This window comes from Leucoraja erinacea, chromosome 14, assembly GCF_028641065.1.
Source record: "Leucoraja erinacea ecotype New England chromosome 14, Leri_hhj_1, whole genome shotgun sequence".
Lineage (NCBI taxonomy): Eukaryota > Metazoa > Chordata > Chondrichthyes > Rajiformes > Rajidae > Leucoraja > Leucoraja erinaceus.
Genome location: NC_073390.1, coordinates 28,144,665 through 28,170,958, shown reverse-complemented (window position 1 = coordinate 28,170,958; position 26,294 = coordinate 28,144,665). Strand labels below are relative to the sequence as shown.

Below are 26,294 nucleotides of genomic sequence, written 5' to 3'. Positions count from 1 at the left end.
GATATTCAGGGGCAGTGGCACTATTTCTACTGTCACTAAATACAGCACTGTCCGTATCAGTGGTTCAGGGTCATCAGTGGCTTGCTGTACAAATAGCCACTCCAAAGGAGTTGCAGAAACCAGGCAGCCTTAATGGCTTAAAGTGTTTCCTTTATAAAACCTAAAATGATTTAAACACCACTTAGCCTGCATTTATTTACGACGGGTAAGAAAACGTGGAAGCACCATTATTTAAGGTGCCACACAAATGTTTGAGAAAGCTCCTGCCACATCTTGTGCCAGCAAATGTCAAGACACTCAAGTCTATTATTTAGTTTTGTACTAGACTAAGTGAGACCCGTTGGGTCACGGAGAGCTGGACCCCCAACGCAATATTCCACCCCTCCATCAATTCCAATATTGGTGGCCAGTGGGGTGGGGAGGTGCTTTCTGGAGTGCTAGTATGGATGTTGTGGCTGAAGGGACTGGTTTCCAGAGGGCTAGTATGGACATTGTGGGCCGAATGGATTCTTGGGCTGGCGGCTCAGTCACTCAAGCCTGTTGTGCTGGCAGCTCACTCACTCACGGCTGGTGGGCTGGCAGTTGACTCGCGGTTATTTCTTGAAATTCCATTTCAAGCAGGGTGCAAGGCCACCAAATTCAAGTGCAGTTTCATACCATTTCAAGCAGGGTGCAAGGCCAACAAAGACAGTGAGTCGTGACCTCTCACTCCTCCATCTTGCAGAGACTGAGCCACGCCCACACTTCTGGGTTTTATAGTCCCTCCCCCCCCCTCAGACGAATCACAGCTCTATCTCCCCCTGAAACCCAACAACGGATCAAATCTACTCAGCCTTATGCAGTGCCTCGAGGATATAAAGTGTTGGATGGCGCAGAACATCCTCCAACTAAACGCGAACAAGTCTGAGGTCATCCTACTCAGCCCCTCGGACCCCATCAAAACGATAGCAGGCAGCCTTGGAAGCCTAACCTCCTTACTCAAGCCGCACGTCAAAAACCTTGGCGTGATATTTGACTCCGCATTGAAGTTTGACAAACAAGTCAATGCTGTGGTAAAAGTTAGCATCATCCAGCTTCGCACGATAGCTAAAATCAAACCATTCCTCCAATTCGACGACCTTGTAAAGATCATCCACGCATTTATCTCCTCCCGCCTTGATTACTGCAACTCCCCAGATACTGGCATCAGCCAATCATCCCTATCCAGCCTGCAATTGGTCCAAAAGGCCGCAGCGAGATTTCTGACAGGTACCCGTAAAAGGGACCACATCACCCCGATTTTGGCCTCTCTCCACTGGCTCCCAATACGGTACAGAATCAAATTTCAAGCTTCTCCTATATGTATCCAAAACCCTTAATGGGTTTGCCCCCACCTATATCAAAAATCTGCTAACCCACCATTCTACCTCCAGATCCCTCAGGTCGGCCGACTTGGGGCTACTTACTATCCCGCAGTCCAGGTTTAAGCTCGGGGGCAACCGCGCTTTTGCGGTTGCAGCACCTAGACTGTGGAACAGCATCCCTCTTCTCATCAGAACTGCCCCCTCCATCGACTCCTTTAAGTCTAGACTTAAAACCTATTTCTATTCACAAGCATTTCTTGAGGTCCTGTGAGGGAGCGCTGTATGTATGTATTTATGTATGTATTGTTCGATCTTTGTACCATTGAGGGATGGGACATAATTCTATCCAAATTCATAAGGAATGGATGTTCACTGATCAGAAATATTTAGCTGTTTGTCCCATTCACCACCCTATCTCAAGCTCAGTTTGTCAATTTATGAATTTCATGGGAATTTAGCTCGGGGCAGATAGAAATTATTTCTGCATCTTAATTATGTGAAAATGAATGTTCAGAGTTCATGGAAATAAATGAATTTCTAATTTTCTGCTCATTTATTTGCTTTAGATGCTGCAACAGCAACAGCAACAACTTTTACACAGCAGCAACAACAACAACAACAACAACAACAACAACAGCAGCAACAGCAACAGCAGCAGCAGCAAGCCCAGTTCACAAATCCTGAAACTCCTGGGTATGTGGGATTTGCAAATCTTCCTAATCAGGTGCATCGTAAATCTGTGAAGAAAGGATTTGAATTTACACTCATGGTAGTTGGTAAGTATTATCAAAAATGCATTCAAAAAAATTAAAATACCTTTCAACCCTGAATAGGTTAGTGTTGTCATTGTTCAGAGCTGATTGCATTTCTAGCCACTAGGTGTCTCATATTTTAACATTAGCGAATGTTGCAGTTCATGTAGAATTTGAATACACCTTCTACAAGCACTAATGGAGACTGAGAAGTACATATGCAATAGCATAATGTTCATTATTTTTATTTTTCTCCTTGTCTTTCCCTTGCTTTATTTCACATTTAGCTTTTCTTCCTGCTTTACAAACCATTGCAACAGTGAAAAAGTGGTAATTGCCAAAAATTCTACAGACTTAGAACTTTATATTGCTAAAACAAATCATCTAAATAAAAATGGATTTTAGAATGTTCTTTATAATTCATGCTCTTGCTGTCCTGCAATGTTAGTTCAATGATTACACATGTGTTCCAAAATCCTTTACTCATTTGTGTCGTTCAATTGCATATTTTCTGAAGTGCAAGTGATTGTAGTTTTCCAGACAATATGAATCCAATAATGATTTTAGGACATAGAACAGTGCAGCACAGGAACAGGCCCTTTGGCCCAAAATGTGTGTACTGACATGATGTCAAATTAAAATCTGCACACGATTTTCCATTCCCGGTTTCTCAAAATTCCTCTTAAATATTGTTATCAAATGTGCTTCCACTACTTCTCCTAACTGTGTCCAGGCACAGACCACTCTGTGAACAAAAACTTGCCACAAATCTCCTTAGGTTTCCCCCCCTCTTACCTTACACCTATGAATCTGGTATTTGACATTTCCAATCGGGGACAAATACTGATTATCTACAGTTTAACCTCCCAGTTATGTTTTTTATGTATTTCAATAATTTTACTTTTAGACTCTCATTGTTGATGGCAAGAATCTAAGATTGGGTATGTAGAAGGTGCTATGAACTGTATCTCAATTAATCTTGCCAACTAGGCAACTGAAGATTATATCAAATTGCTTAATCGCTAGCTGTCAGAATGAGGTTTAAAATCCTGTTTCACATTGAATTTGTGGTGCTCCATATAGTCAATGAATCACATCAACTTTTGTTATGGCATGTTGTGCTTAATTCACACTTGTATTAAGGACACTTGCCACTGATAATTGGTGAAAGGTATATTTAGCTTTGTTCCAATTCTTAATTGCGAACACTAATACTGTGATCAGTATATTACCTGTTGAGACATGAGGCGATTAGTTTTGGTCGGACTTGTATCTTTTGTTCCAGATTTGGGGCCCCTCCTTATAAATTACAAGTTCTGTGTAATTCTAGTTTCCTGTGGTGTTCCAAAATTTAGTAAGAAGTTAAAATTCTGTTTCCAAGACCATTTCCCTCCAATTCTTCCTTTTCTCTAGTGAGATGGTACCATATTATTAGTCCTGTCCAGATCTGGCACATTTTTTTTCATCTTTATCCAATTACAGCTGGACTGTTGTCTACCAGAGTATTGCCTTAATTTTCTACTTCAGTTGTGTCATATCTTTTCTGAGCCAATCCAATACAATGCTTGGAATGGATTACTCCTGAAAGTTGATAGAATTATCATGACCAAATTTGATTCCATTGGTGTTTCCCTATCTTATCCTAGGCTTCAAGCTACCTTTGATTAGTGTACTACCTTGAATATCACTGGAGATATCTGAGAGAGAGGGTCCATTATTTGTTTTTTATTTCACCACAGCCAGATGGCTGCATTGTTGTCTCCAATTCATTAGGCCACTGAGACCTTGGGTTTTAATAAAGCAGGCTTCCAAATTTATTATTGCCACTTAGTGAAACTGAGAGATTGTAACCTTGCTACCTTGATCTATATTTCATATTGAAGGTTTCATTTTATGCATGTTCAATGCTGGAGGTTCATCCTTCAGTTAAGTCATTATCAATCTCCTTATATTCTCTTGATGTTCTCTGAACTTCACAGATCATTATCCATCCCTGTACATGGCAACCTCCAAATGTGGGATCATACTGGAAATGCAGTCTACTTCTATTCTGTGACAACAGTTTTTAAACTTTTGGCTGCAAGCATGAGGAAACTAGGCCTAAAATGCTGGTTTACAAAAAAAGACACCAAAGTACTGGAGTAACCTGGCAGGTCAGACACCATCTCTGGAGAACATGGATATGTGATGTTTTGAGTTGGGATCTTTCTTCACTGATTCAATCAGATTGAAGATCTGACAGATCCATCAGATTGATTCAGTTCGAAGAATCATCAAAACGTTCTAACCCAAAATGTCGCTTTTCCATGTTCTCCAGAAATGCTGTCTGACCTGATTTAGTCCAGCGCTTAATTTGACTACAAGCATGATTTTTATTCAGTTATACTGTTTCCAGTTTCATCCAGGGGGGCACTAGAATGACTAAACAAGCCATCTTTGAAGTTTGGAAATCTTTGACAAATGGTGTTTAGGTATGAATAGTTTTCATTGGGTTTTGAGCTTCACTGGGATATAATTTGTTGTAGAACTTTTAACCACCAGAAGATTTTTTGTTTGCAGTGACCTGTTGATATTAAAAGTCTTATTAAAATTATTTTGTTCCTTTATTTCCTTTCAAGTAGTCAAGTAGTGAATCTTAACTGCATTTATGAATGTATGAAAATGTTGAAAATGACATATATTAGTATGAACAGCTCATGGTAGTGTATTTTGATGTAATTCTCTTTGCAGGTGAGTCTGGTCTGGGGAAATCAACACATATTAATAGCCTCTTCCTGACTGATCTGTACCCTGAGAGAGTTATTCCCGGAGCTGCAGGTAACATTAATTGTATAATTCAAAATACAAACTGTTTTGGTGGCATATAAATCAGTAATAAACCACAGACTCGAGTTCAAAGCAAACCATACTAGCTGTATAGTTTTAATGTTAATTAATAATCAGGAATTTTAAGATCCAGGCAGAATTCAAACAACTGATTCTGCACATTAAGCATGGTATTGAAATCGGGAATGGGAAAGAGAGAGAGGGGGAGTGTCATACTTGCAATTAATGGATCACAAATGCAGATGACAAACAACAGTGAAAATGGCACCTACGATGCACAACTGGCCATAAGCCTCCAATGTGAAGAAAAATCGTCCACTACCACCCCGTAACTCATGCCAAGTTTGTATTATTTGGCCAGCTCAGCATGGATCGCATGAGATCTAACCTTCCTGACGAGCCTACCAAGCAGGGCCTTGTCAAAGACCTTGCACCCTTGGTTGTAGATTGTGCAGTTCCAGTAAAGCTGCATCTGAAATGCATCAGAGGAAAAAAGCCACAAACCTATGTAATCAACCCCAAATTATGTAGCAAAAGTAACTCCAGCATTTTATTTTCATGATTGGAAAGTACATGTTTTTATTTCAGAGAAAATTGAAAGAACTGTCCAAATTGAGGCTTCAACTGTGGAGATTGAAGAACGTGGAGTGAAGCTGCGACTCACTGTGGTTGACACACCAGGATATGGAGATGCCATCAACAGTCAGGACTGGTATGTAATTTGTAAATTCATCAATATATTTGTTTGAATTTTGAATATAGCCAGGCAGGCTCCATGTATCGCAGCTTTTTATTCCCAGAACATCTGCTGCTTTGATCGTGTACCTACTCCAGGATCTCCAGCTACTCGAATGTAAACGTTGCATCTGCATATTTATAACTTCTGCTTTCTGGTTACTGCCTTTTTAAAATACAATGGAAATGCAATGACTGAATGTGTACTTAAATGTACACTGGCTTAAGATGTGTGCATGGAGAGGAGGGGTTTAGAGTGATATGGGCCAAACGCAAGTAGGTGGGACTAATGTAGATGGGATGTGTTGGTTGGTGTGAGCAAGTTGGGTCAAAGGGTCTGTTTCCATGCTATATATGATTCTGCTTCACACATTGCTCTTCAGGTCTAATGCAGGGGTGGAAGATTGCAACCTTCACGTGGTCCGCCCTGTTTCGACGAATGCAATCAACCCGGTGTGCACAATCAAATAAGATCAAATAGAACAATTTGTCCTACAACTTTAGGCTGTGCACATCATATGCAAGAAGAAGAAGAAGGTCTAATGCAATATTCCACAATCATACCAGCAACTTGATACGTTCCTTGGGCTGAGATTTGGATTGTGTCCCAGACCAGTATGTTGATTGTTTTCTCTGTTTTTCAGCTTTAAGACAATTATTTCCTATATTGATGAGCAATTTGAGCGCTACCTGCACGATGAAAGTGGATTGAACAGACGCCACATTGTTGATAACCGGGTCCACTGCTGCTTTTATTTCATCTCTCCTTTTGGTCACGGGTAAGTTTATTTATTGATTCAGGAAACCAATATACATTTTACTGGCAACTGTTGTAGGAGCCCTTCTGAAGTACTGAAGTGGAAAGGCTTGTAGAGTTATTGTGCAATTGTAAATGATTCAAATCGTTGACTGTATCCTGAAAGAGAAATCTGGATATTTTAATGTGCTCTAACTCAAGTGGACAATGACAAATCAAGACCAATTTGTTTGCAGTGTCGTTCACTGGAGCTGTGTCTTTTTTGCAGATGCATCAGTGCAGTGTATTGGTCCGGCAACGTTATGTGAATAGCATTTTTCATAAGGTGTCGCGGTCGCGGTTTAAGCATCTGCAGATGGAGGGAATGTGTGACAATTAGCTCGGAACCTCCGTGTTTTATACTCAATCCCCCTAGCAATAAAGGCCAAAACTCCATTGCAGATGGAGGAAATGTGTGACAATTAGCTCGTCAAAGCAAACCAGGCAGGTTAGCACAGGACTCCCCTAAGTATATTGTAGCATCTAACTGGTGTTCAGTTTTGAATACAAGTGAGAAGATTGGGAAATGTAGTCATACGGATAACTTGGCTGTGGGAGGTAGACATAGGATGGATGAGGGAACGGGATGGGCAGTCAATTTAATTTTTGATTTTGGGAAGCTGTTATGTTATAATAATCTATATTCAGGGGCAAATTGTCATTTGTTTAAGAATAGATTTATAAAGAAAAATTAGTGCAAATTGTTTTTGATTTTTTTTTGATTGATGAGGGGAATGCTAAAGGGGTTCACTGAAGTATAATCCTGTCAGTGAAATTGATATGATGGAATAAGAGATTGAGGTATGATAAACAAATGTAGAATATAATGAGGCAACAGCAAAATAAATTGAAAGGTATATGTAAATAACTGTTAGAAGTTGGGAGGACAGGTTGATAAAGTGACCATAAACACAACTATAAGTGGCCATAAACACAACCTTGTTTTTGTAGTTCCACAAAACACTCATTTGCTTTGACTGTCACTAGAATACTGCATCCAGTTGGCTTGCGCTCCTATTTTCATTCTCATTTGCACATGGCACTGGAAATTAATCCAGTGATTACTACTTTACGATCCTACTTTTTAATCTTCTGGATTATGGACTTCGGTTTTGCATTATTAAGGGCTGGTTACTTGGTATTACTGACTATTAATTTATTATATTATTGATTAACATATTGTGCGTTATTGCTTTAATGGGCCTGCAAAGCTGCAGCAAGCAAGAATTTCATTGTTCTGTTGCAGGTACATATGATAATTAAACTGTCCTGAATTTTGATCCCTGCCCGCGCCCAAAGTGAAATCCTGCACTCTCTGTCTACCCCCTCTGCCTTTGCTAGTAGTTAACCAACCATCTGCCACCTGCACTTTAGCTCTGACACCCTCACTGACCACAGATGCTCATAAGTGAGTCTAACTGCAGCTCCAACCATTCGATGCGGTGAGTCAGGAGCTGCAACTGGACGCACTTCCCGCAGGTGTAGTCACCAGGGACACTGGAAGTTTCCATGATCTCCACCTCCTGCCGGAGGTGCACATGACTGCCCTAATGCCATCTGACGACAATAAGGCTGTTAGAAAGGCTTTAATTTAACTTTTCTCTGCTTGGTTTTATTGCTGAAGCCTCTCAAGATAAAGCCTCAGCCACTTATCACTCAAAGACTGCACTAGGAACTCAAACATATCTACACTCACAATGGATGCTTCATAATGGCTGCTGTGCCAGAACTGGTCTCCCTTTTATTCAATTCGAAGGTCTGTTTCTCAAATGACTGCTTTTTAAATATATTATGCTCCTATTCACAGTTCCATAGTCTCTAATCAGGAAAGGTTAGTGCTTTAATAGTGTTCAAAGTCATCAAGCGGTTAGATTTACTGGGGAATAAACAAAAAACCTTTCTAATAAATGACTGGCAATGGAGCTGAAGTGATGAAGGATTCTTTTATATAAGCCAGTAGTAATCATCTTGAAATCAGTGCCTTGAAGGATGATGAAAGCAGATTCAGATCCAGTTTTTTGTAGGGAATTGAATAGCTTGAGGGAGAGAATATTTTTGGAGCTAGAAAAAAAACAGCTGTGCAGTGGGATTGAATGAATTGCTCTCAAAGTTGGAAAGGGCTTGACTGGTTGAAGGACTTCATGTGTAGGAGTCGCTACCTCAAAAAGACAGCCAACACCACCAGGGACCCATCCCACACTGGCCAAACTCTCATTTCACTTCTGGCATTGGGGAGAAGATATAGGGACCTGAAAACTGTAACGTTCAGGAGCAGCTTCTTCCCAACAACCATCGGGCTATTAAACACTACAAGCCTCCAACTAAGCTCTGAAATATATAGGTGGGGGGGGGGGGGGGTGTGTGTGGTTGACTATTGTAGATATATATATATATATATGTATATATATATATATATATGTATATATGAATATATATGTATGTGTATGTATATATATATATATATATATATATATATATATATATATATATATATGTATATATATATATATATATATATGTATATATATATATATATATATATATATGTATGTATATGTTTAAATTGTATGACTAACTTGGCCAGTGAATTTCACTAGACCAATTGGTGTATGTGATAATAAATTAGCTTATGAACTTATATATGTATGTATATGTACGTGTATGTATATATGTATGTGTATTTATTTTAGTTTTCTTTCTTCACTGCATTCCACTAAATAACTGAGACTAAACAGGACAATTCAGACTGATCCATTCATCGTTGAAAATGTTTTTTTGTCATTTGTTATTCTTATTTCATTTGTTTAATTTTTAGACTGAAGCCTCTGGACGTGGAGTTCATGAAGGCCATACACAATAAAGTGAATGTTGTTCCTGTCATCGCTAAGGCAGACACCCTTACATTGAAGGAAAGAGAGAGGCTCAAAAAAAAGGTAGGCACAGTAATCAGTGTGAGGTTATGTAAAAAAATAATTGATCATTGCTAAATGTAATGTTTTAAAGCTTTGTATTTGCAATGAAAACTTGGGCTATGGAACATACAGATTCAAATGGATTGCTTCCTACGAATTGCTGATCCATGTACCTCGTACTCCCATTTTTGCCCTGCCTTGGATGCTATAAAGCTCATGAGATGTCACCTGGCTGAATCTCTGGTTTGACTGATCCTGAAGTTTTGTTTCTCTACAGTGCATGGTTTCCACTCGTTAACTAGTCGAGTGAATGAGGGGGAGAAAAGTTGGGAACTAATTGTATGCGGAATCTGACACATTTCCTGCCAAGCGTTGGTTCAGTGTCATTTTTGCTGTAGAACTGCCCTCTAGCATCACTTTGTTGGATGAATTTCCTATTTTTCACTAATATTTCCATGAAATTAATATAGTTCTATCTATTTTAACCTATCATGCACTTCAGATAATTTGATTATCATGGTTTAACAGAATAAATTATAGGTTATTCAAAAGCATTACTGGGTACATTTGTACTGAATTTTCATCAAAGCACTCTTTTGGCTGTGACATTTTGTTGATGAAGGCAGACATTTGATGTCAAGAATGACGCTGCCATTACAATCCTAAAATGGCTAATGAGACCACGCAATTTGTGAACTGATACAATCTTTCCAATGTTCAACAGATGCATGTTTAAATATGGTCTTTATTTTGGAACGGTTAGTTTAAAGCCCCATCTCTCATACTTGACTATGAATGAGTTAAAAATGGCTTGGAGCACTGCATATGCAAATCAAGCCTCTGTGCACTGCATCTTGTATAACAGTTTGGACTTTTTTTTGGTTCTGGGATGAAGCTGATGTAGATGGAGCAGTTTGCATTCATGCTATACATTATTTCCAGTGGGAAGCAATGCAATTTTGCATTAAGTTTGGAACAGTTAAATGGCCTGCATGAACTCCTGCACATTCGATTGGGCCTGTGAATGTCCCGGTTGTCAGAATTGTTGTCTGCATGCTATCAGATAGCATATATGGAATGGAAACCCTTTTTGATGACCACCAAATTGGGAGGATTCGCCACACGCCATTTGAGCCAAAGACGTTATATCAGATCAAAAAGGTCATGTCTTGTGGGTGTTATGCCCGGCATTTCCCTTGGTGCAGCTGGGCATTGGAGATCCATTGCACCTCGTGATGTTTTGGGATCAGTTCTTTGTCCACGGAGTTAAGTTGTTTGATAGGTTTGAAAAAGTGGGGTCCATCTTTGAGATGGGGTTAAGAACAGTATCCTAGCTGAGGAGATTTTTTTAAATGCTCCTTTCAATGGATTATTGTGCCTGTTCTTGTTTCTTTGCTCCCAACTGAGTAAGCTTTGGTCTTCGTGCTGTTGATGGTCTTAATGTAGTTAAAGTTGATGGTCTTAATGTAGTTTCCACCCATAATCTGTTCTTCAGGAAGTGAAGTGTTTGTGTACCTTGGACTTCACTGCCTGTAGTTCCAATCAAGAGCACTTTGTTTAATTTTAATTTGTTCCCAGATCACTTAGTTTTCACTGCACCAATCTTGTTTTCTTTAGTGGAAGCCAAGATTATTTGTTCAGTTATTAATTGTCGTTTATTTCAGCAATCTCTGGCTCGGCTCGAGCACAAACAGTAACCTGTGCTCATGACTGTACATAAGCTGCGGATAATGCCAAGGAGGATTCCTGAAAGGGCCAGACTAATCCTGCTTATCACTTTGTTGCATGATTGGAAAGAACTCGAGCCTTTGGAAAGGAAGGAGCTCGGAAAGTTAACTTCAGTGGAGTCATTGCTTTATCTTGGTGAATAACTAAATCATATTCAACATCCACTTTTGCCAAAGGGACAAACACAAGATCTTGTGGAAACACCCTCAATCTGTACACTGGCAGCTGCTAGATTTTTGCCATTATCTGAGTGAGGAATTGCATGGACATCTGTGCAATGGTTGTAGTCGATGACTGCTGGACTGACCATCATTTGGTTTGCTCTGTTATTCAGCAGAATAGTAACCACTAGAAAATCTGTGTGTAAAGGTCTCAAGGGGCTCTTAAGACTTCACAGGCAGCATTGCAACTCCTACGCGACAAGAAATACATGATAAGGGAATAATATTTAGTGCAAGGTGAAGCCAGCAAAGTAAAAACATAGAAATTAGGTGCAGGAGTAGGCCATTCAATATGATCATGGCTGATCATCCAACTCTGTATCCCGTACCTACCTTTTCTCCATACCCTCTGATCCCCTTAGCCACAAGGGCCACATCTAACTCCCTCATAAATATAGCCAACGGAGGGACATCGGAGGTAGATAGTAGTTCAGCACTGCTCTCTGGTTGTGGTAGGATGATCAGAGATACAAGATACCTGGTCAGCCTGAAGATGTATTGAGCGTGTGCCAACTTGTATGGCATGCTGAGAAACTGAAAATGCAATGAAACCTATTCTATATCACGTTGCTCAATGTTGCATCCTCTTCAACTGAGTAGTAAAAATGTTATATTGTTTTATTAAATCAGCTTACTGTTAAACACCAGTCTTAAAATATTGCTGACAATTAGCAACAGTTTGAATTATCGGAATACGTTACTTTATTTTAGGCATGAGTGTTTAATTGTCGTATTTACTAAAATGAAACAATGAAATTCTTTCTTGTAGTAGCACAGCAACAGGTTTGTATATGCGTAATATAATAAACAAACTAAAGATGAATAAATTGTTAAAAATAACAATATCGTGCAAAATAAGTGCTAAATATAGTGCAAAGTCCCAAGTGCTATCAAGTTAGTTTGTTCAGTTTAGTTCATTGTCAAAAGCTTTTTGATGCATGCTAAACAGTCAACAGAAAGACAATACATTATTACAATCAATCCATTTACAGTGTATAGATAGGTACACGATAAGGGAATAATATTTAGTGCAAGGTGAAGCCAGCAAAGTCCAGTCAAGGAAAGTCCAAGGGACATCTGAGGTAGTTAGTGGTTCAGCACTGCTCTCTGGTTGTGGTAGGATGATTCAGTTGCCTGATAACAGCTTGGAAGAAACTGTCCCTGAATCTGGTGGTGTGCGTTTTCACTATTTCACTTCAGGCTGACCAGGTATCTTGCATACCTTTTGCCTGATGGGAGAGAGGAGAAGAGGGTGCGACTCGCCCTTGTTTATACTGTTGGCCTTGCCAAGGCAGCATGAGGTATAAATGGAATCAATAGAAGGGAGGTTGGTTTGTGCTGTGTTTCCACTTTGAAATTCGGGAAATTCTGGTTGTCTTCGGGTAATTTTAGGGAAATTAAATAATTTCGGGATATTTCCCGGCCCAGTAATGCTTCCCCAACTGCGCGTATGCGACTGCTGCCCCAATGGCAAATGACCTTGGACAAATCCCATGATTCCATGTGTTTTTCAGAATACCGAACTTGCTTATTCCCACAACATCATACTTACCAATCTCTAACTGAACCTCAAGCTCATCCACTTTATTTCTTATACTTCGCACATTCATATATAACACGTTTAATTTGGTATTCACCTCCCCTCTCACACCAGTTCCTATTTCACCTGACCTTGCTCTCTTATCCCTTATTGAACTTTCCGTCCCATTAATTTGGGTGTCTTTCGTAACTTTTCCTGTACTCTCTTTCCCTTTAACTCCATCCTTATACTCCCAATTTGTCAACTCCTCCTCCCCATTGTTTAGTTTAAACCCAGCCGTGTAACACTAGCAAACCTGCCTGCCAGAATGTCGGTCCCATTCCAGTTAAGGTGTAACCCTGCCCTTTTGTGCAGGTCACCCCTACCCCATAGGAGACCCCAGTGGTCTATAAATCTAAATCCCTGCTCCCTGCACCAGCCCCTCAGCCACATATTCAGATACCCTATCTCCCTGTTCCTGCCCTCACCAGCATGTACTGGCAGCAATCCAGGGATAACCACCTGAGAAGTCCTGCTTTTCAGCCTTCTTCCTAACTCTAAACTCGCGTTGTAGAACCTCCTTCCTCTTCTTCCTGACGTTGTTTGTGCCCACATGCACAACCACATCCAGCTGCTAACCTTCCCTCTCGAGGATGTTCTGAAGTCGGTCCGAGACATCTTGAACCCTGGCACCAGGGAGGCAACAGACCATCATCGAGTCTTGCCTGTCGCCACAGAATCTCCTGTCCGCACCTCGGACAATGGAGTCACCGGCTCAGCCCAATGCCGGTCGAGTTTCATCGTTGGGATTGGAGCCACCGATCTGTCCGCCGCTCATACTGGAAGCGTCATCTGCCCCGACAGGTCCCAAGAGGGTGTACTTGTTTTCATACGGTACAGCCACTGGGGTCTCCTGCACTCCACTTTTACTCTTCTTTCTCATAGTCACCCATCTTCGCTCTTCCGGTATCCTTGGTGTGACAACCTCACTGTTGGTCCTGTCCAGGAAACCCTGAGGTCATCTAACTGCTGCTCCAGTTCCCCAACACGTTGCTCCTGGACACATTTTCTGCAGGTGGTTGTCAGAAACTTTATCAAAACAGTTTTGAAAGTATCAAGTGTCAAAAAGTTGATCTATTTACATTTTTTTGTCGTAGCTCATTTATCATTGCATATCACTTGCATTTTCTGATTTTACTATTCCTGGACCACTCTCCATAAACAAGCATAGCCAAAAGTAGCTGCACCTGCACATTTCCTTGCTTATCAATTAAACATTTTGTTGCTGTGCCAGTCTCGGCAATCTCCCTGAGCCTCCACTAAGCTTTTGGCCACCCCTCTTAAGGTATTCTACATTGGTTTGATACTTGCTGATTTCTGTTTCTGCCTTTATGAACTGTCTGGGTCTATTTTTCTACAAATGTTGTTGGTTAAGGGCACTGGGACAAAGGGCCTAACCTGGCCATATATTTGGTATTGTGGATGAGACATGGCTGTGTTCTATGATTCTGGCACTTGGACTGATTTTTATGGTATTTGGTGTTCAGACCCAAGGTCAGTTCTAAAATTAACTAATTTGTTCAACATGTTTGAAGTGACTATTTGACTGTAGCAGTGGTGAGTCATGCTATAATTGTACTGTGCTTTAAGACCGCATTTGATCTCTAACGAGATTATATATGCATCTTGGAAATACTAATTTTTTTTTTCAGGGTTGATGGCCTTTGTTCCACACTCACTGGAGGTTTCATGAAGAACCTTGAGAGAAGAAAATGTTTTTTGGAACTGGAGTGTCTAACACTAGACAGGTTAACTATCATATGAGCAGGTGGATATTTAGAACTTCAGAGATGTTTCTGTTACACAGATTTTCAGTGATGGAATCGAAGATGTAGGGATCTGGCAACAAAGTGGAAAGATGATCAGCTGAGGCACATCCATTACCTTATTGTGGATCATGCTCAATAATTATTTCCTATTAAAAGTTTTTTTTAAACTCATGGCTATTTATAGCTGGATGTTAACTGGATTGGAAAAAAACATAGAAAAATAATGTCTGAATAGATTCCCAGGCCTTTTCAGGGGGCAGTTAGAATTAGCTACATTGCGTGAATCCTGATACTTGGCAGAGGCCAGACTACACAAGGGTAGCATATTTTCTTCCCTTAAGGATGTTGGTGAACTAGCTAGTTTTTGCTTATTTTTCCATCTTGGTCTTTTTAGAATTTCACATCCTTTAATTAAATTTAAAATTCTTCAGTAGTTGTGGGACTTGAACAGGTCATAACTAAACTTTCTTAATGTTATGTACTTTGCCCTCAAAATCCGAGTTTATTGTTTCTAAAAGATGTCCGAAATTGGAATACAACTAAGTTTTACGTTGCCAAATAATATGTTGTCAGAGACATCCATTTTAAATATGGATACCAATCTCCTGAAAGTACGTGTTATTTTTGATATGTTTTATTTCACCCTCACCTGATTTAGTTCTGATACTTAATTTAATTATATCAGCTGTTTTAAAAAAAATTAAATGCTGTGAATACTCAATGGGTCAGGCAGCATCTAGATTCTAGGGCGAGAAAAGTTAATGTTTTGAAATGTAAATTTTGCATCAGACCTGGGTATTTCCACAATTTTCTGTTAATCAGATTTCTAGCATCTACGTTATTTTAGTTTTCATGTAAAAGTACTGTGATAAAATTGTAGAATGATACACCTTCAATTATTTATTCATTTAATTCTCTTAAATGTGACTATTGAAATTCAATACTCTCAAACTGCATTCAACTGAACAGGGTAAAGATTCAGCCATGGTCTTTTGAAATTGTGGAGGAGGCACGTTGAATTATTTATTTTTAAGCCCATACGGAATCTGTAATCATAGCAGGCATTGTCCTATAATTGTCTTTGGACCTTCCCCAGTTGCCTTAAACCTGCTGCTTGCCACTGGAAATTTTATCCTTATTTATTTTATTATAAGTGTTCATTTTTATTCATTTCAGTCAACTCTCCTGTTCATTTCTGAATACGTGGACCTCTTATTAACTGAAGTCCCTTATCTTGTGTATGTCTCTCATAAGTTTCTGTACTCTTTTCAAAGTCAGCATCTCGTGCAGTGTTCAGAACTAGACACAATAATTGGGCTTTTTAGTTTATATTTATAACTGATCACGGTATCGAAATAGCACTTGCTAAACTTACTGATGACGCAAGGAATAAGAAGCTTTGAATAGAACAGAAGTAGGATACAAAGTGATATGAATGAGTGAGCAGGCAAAGATCTGCCAAATGAAGAGAATGTGGCAAATGTGAGTGTAAAATCCTAATATAAATATTACAATATAGATATGACAAGGAATACTATCCAATAGTCTGGAAAATCTGTTTCTCTGGAACCACAGAGTCCCAAGGTGCCAAATTATCAGAGTCTTATTATCAATGGTGAGAGATTGCAGAGCTCAAATTTAAAGGACCCTTGGTGTACTAGTGCATGAGTTGCAAAAAATAGGTATTTGGGTGCAGTGTCATTGGGAAAGCTAATAGAATGTTGTTTATTGCTAGGGGAGAATTACAAAAATATGGAGGTTATGTTTCCATTAAATAAGACATTAGTGAGATGCATCTGAAGTACAGCGTAAAGAACAGGTCTCCTTTAGGAAAACTGGATTGGATGCAGTTTAGTGAAGGATTGAGACTAATAACGGATTGACTTGAGGAACGTTGGACAGCCTGGGATTGTATTCACTGGAGCTTGGAATGGGAGAGGAGTTCATTGAAACCAAATCCTGAGGTGTCTTAACAAGATGGATGTGGAGAGGATGATTTCTCTAGTGGGATACCTGGAACTAGGTGTTGCCCATTTAAGAAGCAAAGCAAAATAATGATCTTCCAATTAAATGTGGTTGAAAGAGAGCCTTTTAGTTCTTTCAAGCCAGAAGTAGATATTCTCAAGAAATGAATGGTGAGAGGTTACTGGAGATGTGAGAATGTGGAGTTACGGTTATAGTCGGGTGAACTTTGACCGTGCGGAATTGCTGAGGTGACCTAAATGGCCTGCTCTCCTCTTAATTGTGTGTGTGGCTGTAATAATACAATTGTAGATTTCAATTACTAGAGGTCTGTAGCATAATCTGTGCATCAATTTTGAGCTTTCATTTTGTAATCTCCCACTATACATTAATGGTATAAATTGAATAAAAACTCTTCCAAATAATTGTCCACATATTACATCACACTCCGCAGCAATGTATTTATTCAATAGTTCATGTTCCTTTTAAGATGTGCCAACATTCTTAACATCTATGAGTGAAATAATTCAACAATTACTTTGCATGTAGTCCCCAAAAACAGCAATGACCTGATAATCTGATTTAGTATTGGAGAAATAACTGTTGGCCAAGACACCAACCCAACTCGCCTGGGCTATTCTTTGAAACAGTCAGGTTGCTCACTATCTCACCACCAAGTCAGAAGAATGTAACAAGTAGAATGGATAAGGGAGAGCCAGTGGATGTGGAGTATCTGGACTTTCAAAAAGCCTTTGACAAGGTCCCACACAAGAGATTAGTGTGCAAAATTAGAGCATATGGTATTGGGGGTAGGGTATTGACATGGATAGAAAATTGGTTGGCAGACGGGAAGCAAAGAGTTGGAATTAATTCAGAATGACAGGCAGTGACTGGTGGGGTGCAGCAAGGCTCGGTGCTGGGACCCCAGTTTTTACAATATATACCAACGATTTGGATGAGGGCATTAAATGTGGCATCTCTAAGTTTGCAGATGACACAAAGATGGGTGGTAGTGTGAGCTGCGATGAGGATGCTATGAGGCTGCAGGGTGAATTGGATAGGTTGGGAAGATGCATGGAAGATGCAATATAATGTGGATTAATGTGAAGTTATCCATTTTGGTGACAAGAACCAAGGACAGGAAGGCAGATTATTATCTGAATGGTGTCAGATTAGAAAAAGGGGAGGTGCAATGACACCTGGGTGTGCTTGTACATCAGTCACTGAAAGTGAGCATGCAGGTACAGCAGGCAGTGAAGAAAGCTAATGACATGTTGGCCTTCATTGCGAGAGGATTTGGTTTTAGGAGCAAGGAGGTCCTTCTGCAGTTGCGCAGAGCCCTGGTGAGACTGCACCTGAAGTATTGTGTGCAATTTTGGTCTCCTAATTTGAGGAAGGACATTATTGCTATTGAGGTGGTGCAGCGTAGACTCACCAGGTTAATTTCCGGGATGGTGGGACTGACATACGATGAAAGAATGGGTCGACTGGGCTTGTATTCACTGGAATTCAGAAGGATGAGAAGGGATCTTATAGAAAGATATAAAATGCAGGAATAATGTTCCCAATTTTGCTGGAACCCAGAACCAGGGGTCACAGTTTAAGAATAATGGGTAGGCCATTTAGGACTGAGATAAGGAAAATCCTTTTCACCCAGAGCATTGTGGATTTGTGGAATTATCTGCCACAGAAGGTAGTGGAGGCCAATTCACTGGATGTTTTCAAGAGAGAGTTAGATTTGGCTGTTGGGGTTAAAGGAATCAAGGGATATGGGGAAAAAGCAGGAACGAGGTACTGATTTTAAATGATCAGCCATGATCATATTGAATGGCGGTGCTGGCTCGAAGGGCCGAATGGCCTACTCCTGTACCTATTTTTAAATGATCTGTTTCTAATATGTTAGAACTAAGCCAAAGCTTGTAACTCTACAGCTCTGGTTATAAATCCTGAGAGTACAGCAATACCATTCTTGGCTCCATTATCAGTGATACTTGGAGTTCTTTGGACGGTAATAGTACAATCTTAAACGTAAATCCTAATTATAGTGAACTTTACTTTTTATAATTTACTGATGACTAAGTGTTGGAGGCAGTAACTAACTTATTTAAATTGGACAGAATAACCTTGATAGTTTTCTTCCCAACAGGTGGGCGTCATTGTTGCAATACCCTGGATAAGAGGTGTGGTTAAATATGGAACATGTGGTCAACACCAGTGCTGGCATTGTTCCACTACCTTTTGGCATTCCATTGTGTCCAAATGAAGCTTGGGTACTTTGGCATTTCTTGTGAAAGATGCTTGCAAAATCTTTGGGTTCCAAAGATATCCCAGCCCATGTCATTCTTGTGGATGTGAATGTTCTCGGAGCTGTCTCCTTACATTAGTTATTCATCACAACACATGGTGGGACTGCACAGCTTTGAAGCGATCCGTAAATTGTGGGATTGTATTGATCTCTCTTGGTGTGGTGGAGGAATATAATTTGGTTGCAGCTGGCTTTGTAAATGCCCAAGATCTGTTTTGAGTCTATTACATTAGACACAGTGATGGTGCCACACAACCCAATGGGCAGTCTCTGATGGCAAGGTCAGACTTGCAGGGCTCTGTCGTGGTAACACACAATTTTTATTCTGTGAAGGACAGGTAAATGCATGTGTAGCTGGTAATTTGAATGCAAGGTCAAGGGGTTCTATTTCCTTACCATCTGCTATGTACTCTAATTGATCTTTGCAACTGTCCAGTCCATCAAGGATACTGACCTCCACCATCGAAGTGATCTATACGAGGCGCTGCCTCAAAAAGGCTACCAACATCTTCAAGGACCTAAACCACCCTGGCCATGCTTTCATTGCACCCCTGCCACTGGGAAGAAGATATAGGAGCCTGAAAACTGTGACCTCCAGGCTCAGGAACAGCTTCTTCCCAACAACTATCAACCTATTAACCGATTATTTCCATCCTATAGCATTGTGGATTGCCTTTACCAGATGAACTGTAATGGCTCAAGAGCATGGTTCACCACCATCTCAACGGCCATTATGGAAGCTCAAAAATGCTGGCTATGCCAGCAATGCCCAAATGCTGAAAAAAATTATATTAAAAAAATATATATCTTTCCCTAAAACAACTTTTATGAATCTAACCCTCTCTTATTAATTTGATTTTGAAGTTGTGATTTGAGTGTTGATATCTTGTCTATTTATCCTTTTTTTTTTTTTAAAGATCCTTGATGAGATTGAGGAGCATGGTATTAGGATTTACCACCTCCCAGATGCCGAATCTGATGAAGATGAGGATTTTAAGGAGCAGACTCGAGTCCTTAAGGTACATAAAAGCAGTAATTTTTACAGATTATGCTGGATGGGTAATTATAGTCTTGGTTACTTTACATCTGATACATTTTGGAAGCATTTAGATAACTTTCACTTGAAAATTATGGCTGCTGTCCACTCAAATAGATATAGCTCCTTATTTGTTTTTTTTTTTGTTTAGTCTAGGTTAATCCTAGGCTGTTTAAGGCCAAATTGCATTATGCTGGTGTTGCTTTATATTGGCACTGAAGTTACATGTTATAAATTCATAGTCAAGATAGATCAAACTATGAACCAAAGCAGTTTCTGCATTCACCAGAGTTTTGAACTTTCAAATGAAATGGAAGTTATATATTTTTTCTTTTGGCCAAATATTTTCACAAGAGTCTTTGGCGCCTCCTTTTGTTCTATTCATTATTTGAGCTGTGTCATCTGCCATTGCTAGTTGGAAGTTTAGTTTATTATAGTCAGGTGTACTACAGTGCAAAGCTGGAATTGAGACTTGTACGTACTCTACTGTGATAATTAGGACTGGTGCATTTGATCTCTACTGCTTCCAAAGTCATCAAACAATGAAAAATAAAATAAGTGCTGGAAATACTCAGCACATTGGGCAGCATTTATGGAGAGATAAAATGTTTCATATCAATGAACCTTAATTAGGACTGATGAGGGGTTAGGTACTACCTACAGGAAGAGACTACATAATGATCTGAGAAATACAGGCATAATTAGAACACTGGATGTGATGGGTAAATGGTCGATTGGTGGATTATCATTAAATTAATTGATGATGAAAGGCAGCAATATGCCAGTAAGAAAGATGAAATATTGTTCCTTGGAACAGTATGGAAAGAATATATTTTGGGCAGTAAAAGGAGAGGTGAAAAATATACTGCAGTTGTATGGAGATTTACTGTGGGAAGGGGGTGGAGAAGGAAGAATGAATTGAAGCATCCTGGAGGAGTGGTGGTGAAAGGGGAGAGAAGTGAGGACTGGATAGGACAAAGCGAATGTCTGAGCGAGAGCTTTCCACGATCATTATCAAATTCTGCATCTTCAAGCATCTCTACATCAGAACTTGAGATTTGTGCCATAAGTCATCCATCCGTAATATTAGTTCAGTTTTTCTCAGTCCATTAGCTGATGGGCATGTCCCACAGCCCATTATTTGCAATACATTACACCTTGTATTATCACAGATAATCACAGTACTGTATCACAGATGTGGGCAAAGTTTAATGAATCTTATGTGAAAGCAAGGACACTAGTTCATTATGTTTGCTGTATGTTTAGTCTTTGAGTAACTAATCTCAGTAGTTTGTGCAAAACACAAACTTCTGGTGAAACACTGTGGGATTGGCAGCATCTGTGGAGGGATTGGACAGACAATATTTTGGAGCAGGACCCTTCGGACTGATAGGAGAAAGCTGAAAAATAAATGGGGGTGAGACAAAGTCTGGCAAGTGATTGGTGGATGCAGGTGAGGGGAGTTTGTTTGGCAAATAGGCGGAGTAAGTGACAACGGCCTGAGATGAAAAGGAGGCGAAACGGCAGAGAAGAGGAGTGAAATGTAAACCCACAAGTCATAACTTCTTTCCCCAATCCCTTTCTGGTTTCTGTAGAGAATCTCACCACCAGTCACATCTTCCCCTTCCACTTTCCATAGAGCCATCTTCAACATGATCCCACCGCCCTCTTCCCCTTCCACTCATATCCCTCCCTCTAGCTCTACATTTCACTACACTTCTTTCCTCATTTGACACCCTCCAACTCTAGGCTTTGCCATCACCCTCTACCAACCGCCTCCTCACCTGTATCCACCGGTCACGTGCTAGGCTTTGTCCCATCCCCCTCTCCTTCCCTGTTTCTTCACCCACCCCACCCCCCCCTATGCTCCTATAATTCTGAAGGAGAGTCCTGAACTGAAACGCTGCTGAGTTCCTCCAGCACTTTGTATTTTACTCAAGATTCCAGCATCTGCAGTTTTCTGTGTCTATTATACAAGGAACAGTTAATGTCTGGGTTAATACCTGATCTTCAAGATTTTCTCACTATAAGTTGCACATTTTTTTACATTATATGTCTAGTCCAAAGCTACACTTTTAATCTATATTTTGGAGGTGAAAGCTGTGGAAAGGTGTTTTTTTTTGGGGGGGGTTTTGAGTCGGCCATTGTCAGCGGCACTAATCTTGGACTGGTATATTGTGTTTTTGTGAATTTAGACCAGTATCCCTTTTGCTGTTGTGGGATCAAATCAGTTGATTGAGGCAAAAGGTAAAAAAGTCCGAGGGCGTTTGTATCCATGGGGAGTGGTGGAAGTGGAGAATCCTGAGCACAATGACTTCCTGAAGCTGAGAACCATGTTAATGTAAGTGTCTTGTTTGCTTGCACCATAAAAATATTGATCCTTGCATCAAAATCAGATATTGAAAATGTAAACAGACTGCTATTAAATGCCAGTTTTAAATGTGTTCATATATTTCTGCGCAAAACTGAGAGATTTGCCCCTTAAGTGAATTTGATTGTTTGTGTGAAACATATTCCTATGTGTTATTGTATATGAGAGTAGCAATCAAGAAATAAAAGCAGGCCGTCTTGTAAAAAAAAAAATATTATTCCATCTTTCTACTATAGTTAACCATCTGTGTTGTCTAAAGTGAAGTATTCAGCATTTGTCATTATCATATAACATGACCATTATCATTGGTCATTATCATATAACATGTCCTGCAGCTTATCATACAGCACAGAAACAGGCCCCTAGGCACAACTTGCCCATACCTGACCAATATGCCCAATCTGTTAGTGCTGCCTGCCTTTAGCCCATATCCCTCCAAACATTTCCTGTCCAAATGTTTTTTAAATGTTGTTCTAGTACCTACATCAACTAACTTCTCTGGCAGCTTGTTCCATATACCCTGTGGAAAATGTTGCCCCTTGGCCTCCTATTACATTTTTCACCTTAAACTGATTTCCTCTCATACTTGATTCTTTAGCTCTGGGGAAAAAAACTGTGCTATCTATTCCCCTCATGATTTTGTACACCTCGCCAACGTCATGTACAATAGCATCCCAACTTATATATTCAATAAATACCCTGACTGATGAAAGCCAATGTACCAAAAGCTGGCTTGACCACCCCATTCTACCTGTGATGCCGCTTTCAGAGATCTATGTACCTGATCCCTTGGCTTTGTAACACTCTCAGAACCCTGCCATTGACTTCCCAAAAATGGTACACCAAGCATTTATCTGCATTAAACTCCATTAACCATTCTTCAGCCCACTTGCCCAGCTGAAATGCTACACTTGTCGCTTTACCTCGCCACTTCACTCCATCCAAGCACCCAAGCAGTCTTTCCAGGTGCGGCAGAGGTTCATCTGCACCTCCTCCAACCTAATTTATTGCATCTGCTGCTCTAGGTGTCAGCTGCTCTACATCGGTGAGATCAAGCGTAGGCTTGGTGATCGCTTCACCCAACACCTCCGCTCAGTTCACAATAACCAACCTGATCTCCCGATGGCTCAGCACATCAACTCCCCCTCCCATTCCAAACCCAACCTTTCTGTCCTGGGCCTCCTCCATGGCCAGAGTGAGGCCCACCGTAAATTGGAGGAGCAGCAGCTCATATTTCGCTTGGGTAGTTTCCTCCCCAGCGGTATGAACATTGACTTCTCCAATTTTAGGTAGTCCCTGCTTTATCCTTCTTTCCACTCCCCTTCCCAGCTCTCCCACAGAAACTGTCTCTGCCCCTTCCTTTCTTCTGATCGCCCCCCACATCAGTCTGAAGAAGAGCCTTGACCCGAAACGTTGCCCATTTCCTTTGCTCCACAGATGCTGCCTCACCCGCTGAGTTTCTCGAACATTTTTGTCTGCCCAGCTGATAAGGTCTTTGTGTAATTTTTGATAACCATCTTTGTTATTTATGATACCACCCACTTTAGTAGCATCTGCAAAATGACTAATCATGCCTTGTACATTCTCAGCCAAATCTAGATACGCATTAGCCATCAACCACCCATCTACACTCGTCCTATTTTATTTTCCACACGGTCCCATCAACTTCCCTCAGATTCTATCATTTGTCTACAGACTAGGAGCAATAAACAATGGCCAATTAACCTACCAACCTACATGTGATTGAGTTGTCTGAAACCAGAGCACCTGAAGGAGCACATGATCACAGGAGGAATTCTAAATTCCACATGGACAGCATTTGAGATCGGGATCAAAGCCGGCTTGCTGCAGCTTGAATAGTTGTGCCACTGTCCATCCTTGGTCTTGAATCTAAATATTTCTTAAGTCTGTGCCTCAAAACGACAAAAGGTGCATTTGCTTTATGCAGCTGCTAGCTTCAGCCTGGGTTATCTCAAAGCCTCATCATGGTTTCATGGTGTACATTTGATAGGTGTCAACAATTACTTGCAACTACTCAAAACTGGGGTTAAGGTGTGATATTAAAAGAAAATGTTGTTACAGGTCCTTGTAGTTGAACTCTAATGTAATTCTGTTTCTCCCATTTGGAATTTAGTAGATATATATTTAAATGTGGATTCAGATCCTTGGTACTGGTCAGTTTAAAAGGGGAGTTAACTTTTGTTTCACAAAATATTGTATTAATTTTCTCACTTGTCCTTGAATTGTCTAGAACACACATGCAGGATCTTCAGGAGGTGACCCAGGATCTTCACTATGAAAACTTCCGCTCCGAGCGTCTCAAGCAGGGCGGCAGGTTGTCCTCACATGGTTACATTCTCCCTCTGTCTCCTTCGTACGTACCTGTCATCTATCTCTTGACCGTCTCACCCTCAGAAAACATTAACAGAAGCATCTGGTATACCACAACCTGTCCCCAGTTTTTGAAGGGAGGGAATGCAGATAACGTGCAATAGACTGATCCTGGAAGTCCTCTTCAATAAATCAATCAATCAATCAATAAATTCCTCACATTGGCCCAATTCATTCATGTAGAAGGATGTTTGGGCGGAAGCTATGATTATAATCTTTAATTGCAATATATCAATTTGGTATGGAGCAGTCCAGAATCGAGCAAATTTATCTGATCAGTAACGTAGCTTTGGAACAAAGACTGACCACTATCTTTTGAAAATATGTATCTGTCCCTCTTCACTGTGTTATACTGAATTAGAAAACAGAATGCTGCCTCCTTGCAACATGAATTAAGTGTTTGCAAAATAAATATACTGCGCTCTTGAAAGGTCAGGTAAGGAATGTGAAACGGGGTTGACATCTCAGGCTGGTAAACCTCCATTGGAATTTTAAGTTGTGATGAAAGGTAATCAATCTGAGGTGTTAACTCTTGTATTCTCCATTGTTGCTCCCTGACTTGCTAAATGTTCCTGGAAATTTATATTTTTATAGGCAGCTTACTAACACCCTGCCTTTGCCCCAGTATGGATAACTCAATATGACACCAAGTAATAAAGCAAAAAATATGAATTAGGCAGCTACTTGTAAAGCTACTTCAGTGGATGATAATCCTAATAGCCCATCCTCATTTAAAATGGAGGCTAATGCGTGGCTTGGAAGCTGTTGTTGGTCATGTGGAACTCTCTTTCATCATCCTATTTGCCTATTGCACAACTCGTGTAAAAAAAACATGATTGCATGTTGTATAGAGGACCATGGGGCTCCTCCTAACAGCAGTATTGAGGCGCATTAAATATGAATGCATGGATTTGAATTCCAACAAAAAATTAGATTTTAAAGAAATCACTTCCTGGGTGATTCTGGGAATTGGGAGGTTGTAGCACACATTGGTGAAAGGTTGTGGTATCCAGCTAAAAATTGGTGAAATCCTGAGGAGTTGGGAAGGGCCTTTCCTTTTTATTTGCTTCTTAATTTCTTTAAAGAAAATCTCTTGGGAGATGTGCCAGATTTGGGAACCAATCGGACAAAACTTCCGAGAGAATATTAACCAATTCTATGTTTCATGAATTGGATCTTGCACCTCAACCCAGATTAAATCGATATAAATGTTTTAAATTCTTAATGTTATTTTCATATAATGTTTTAATGTTTATCCTTTCCCCATCTTGAGCAGCACAGTTCCTGAAGTGAAGGTTCTTTGATTTGGTAGGAATAATTTTAAAATTCCATTGAGCTCCAAGTATGTCCAAATTTGCATTTTTTTAAAAATAAAAAAAGCACCTTTAGCTTATACAGAACACACTTGTAATACTTTGTTTCTAGGGACAGGCAAGAGGAACATTACAGCAAGTGTAATTACTGATCACATAAAAAATACTGCCATCGACCAAAAAACCATAGAGATATGTAGAAGAACCAGGGGCCCTTTGAGTGTATGACCATGGATCCTTGAAGATCTTGATGAG

General features: G+C 40.1%; 1 protein-coding gene across 3 annotated transcripts in view; it reads left to right on the top strand.

Annotated features, from left to right (window-relative positions):
* The window catches only part of LOC129703468 (septin-2), a 50,417-nt gene that overhangs the window by 15,090 nt on the left and 9,033 nt on the right, over positions 1-26,294 (top strand). For 2 of the 3 annotated variants that reach the window (XM_055645951.1, XM_055645953.1), the window contains exons 3-10: positions 1,910-2,119; positions 4,826-4,912; positions 5,510-5,633; positions 6,301-6,435; positions 9,268-9,385; positions 19,846-19,947; positions 22,160-22,305; positions 24,587-24,709. In XM_055645951.1, coding sequence (XP_055501926.1) covers positions 1,910-2,119; positions 4,826-4,912; positions 5,510-5,633; positions 6,301-6,435; positions 9,268-9,385; positions 19,846-19,947; positions 22,160-22,305; positions 24,587-24,709 — 1,045 coding nt within the window. The remainder of the gene's footprint in view (positions 1-1,909; positions 2,120-4,825; positions 4,913-5,509; positions 5,634-6,300; positions 6,436-9,267; positions 9,386-19,845; positions 19,948-22,159; positions 22,306-24,586; positions 24,710-26,294) is intronic. The other variant, XM_055645952.1, reaches the window with a different exon arrangement.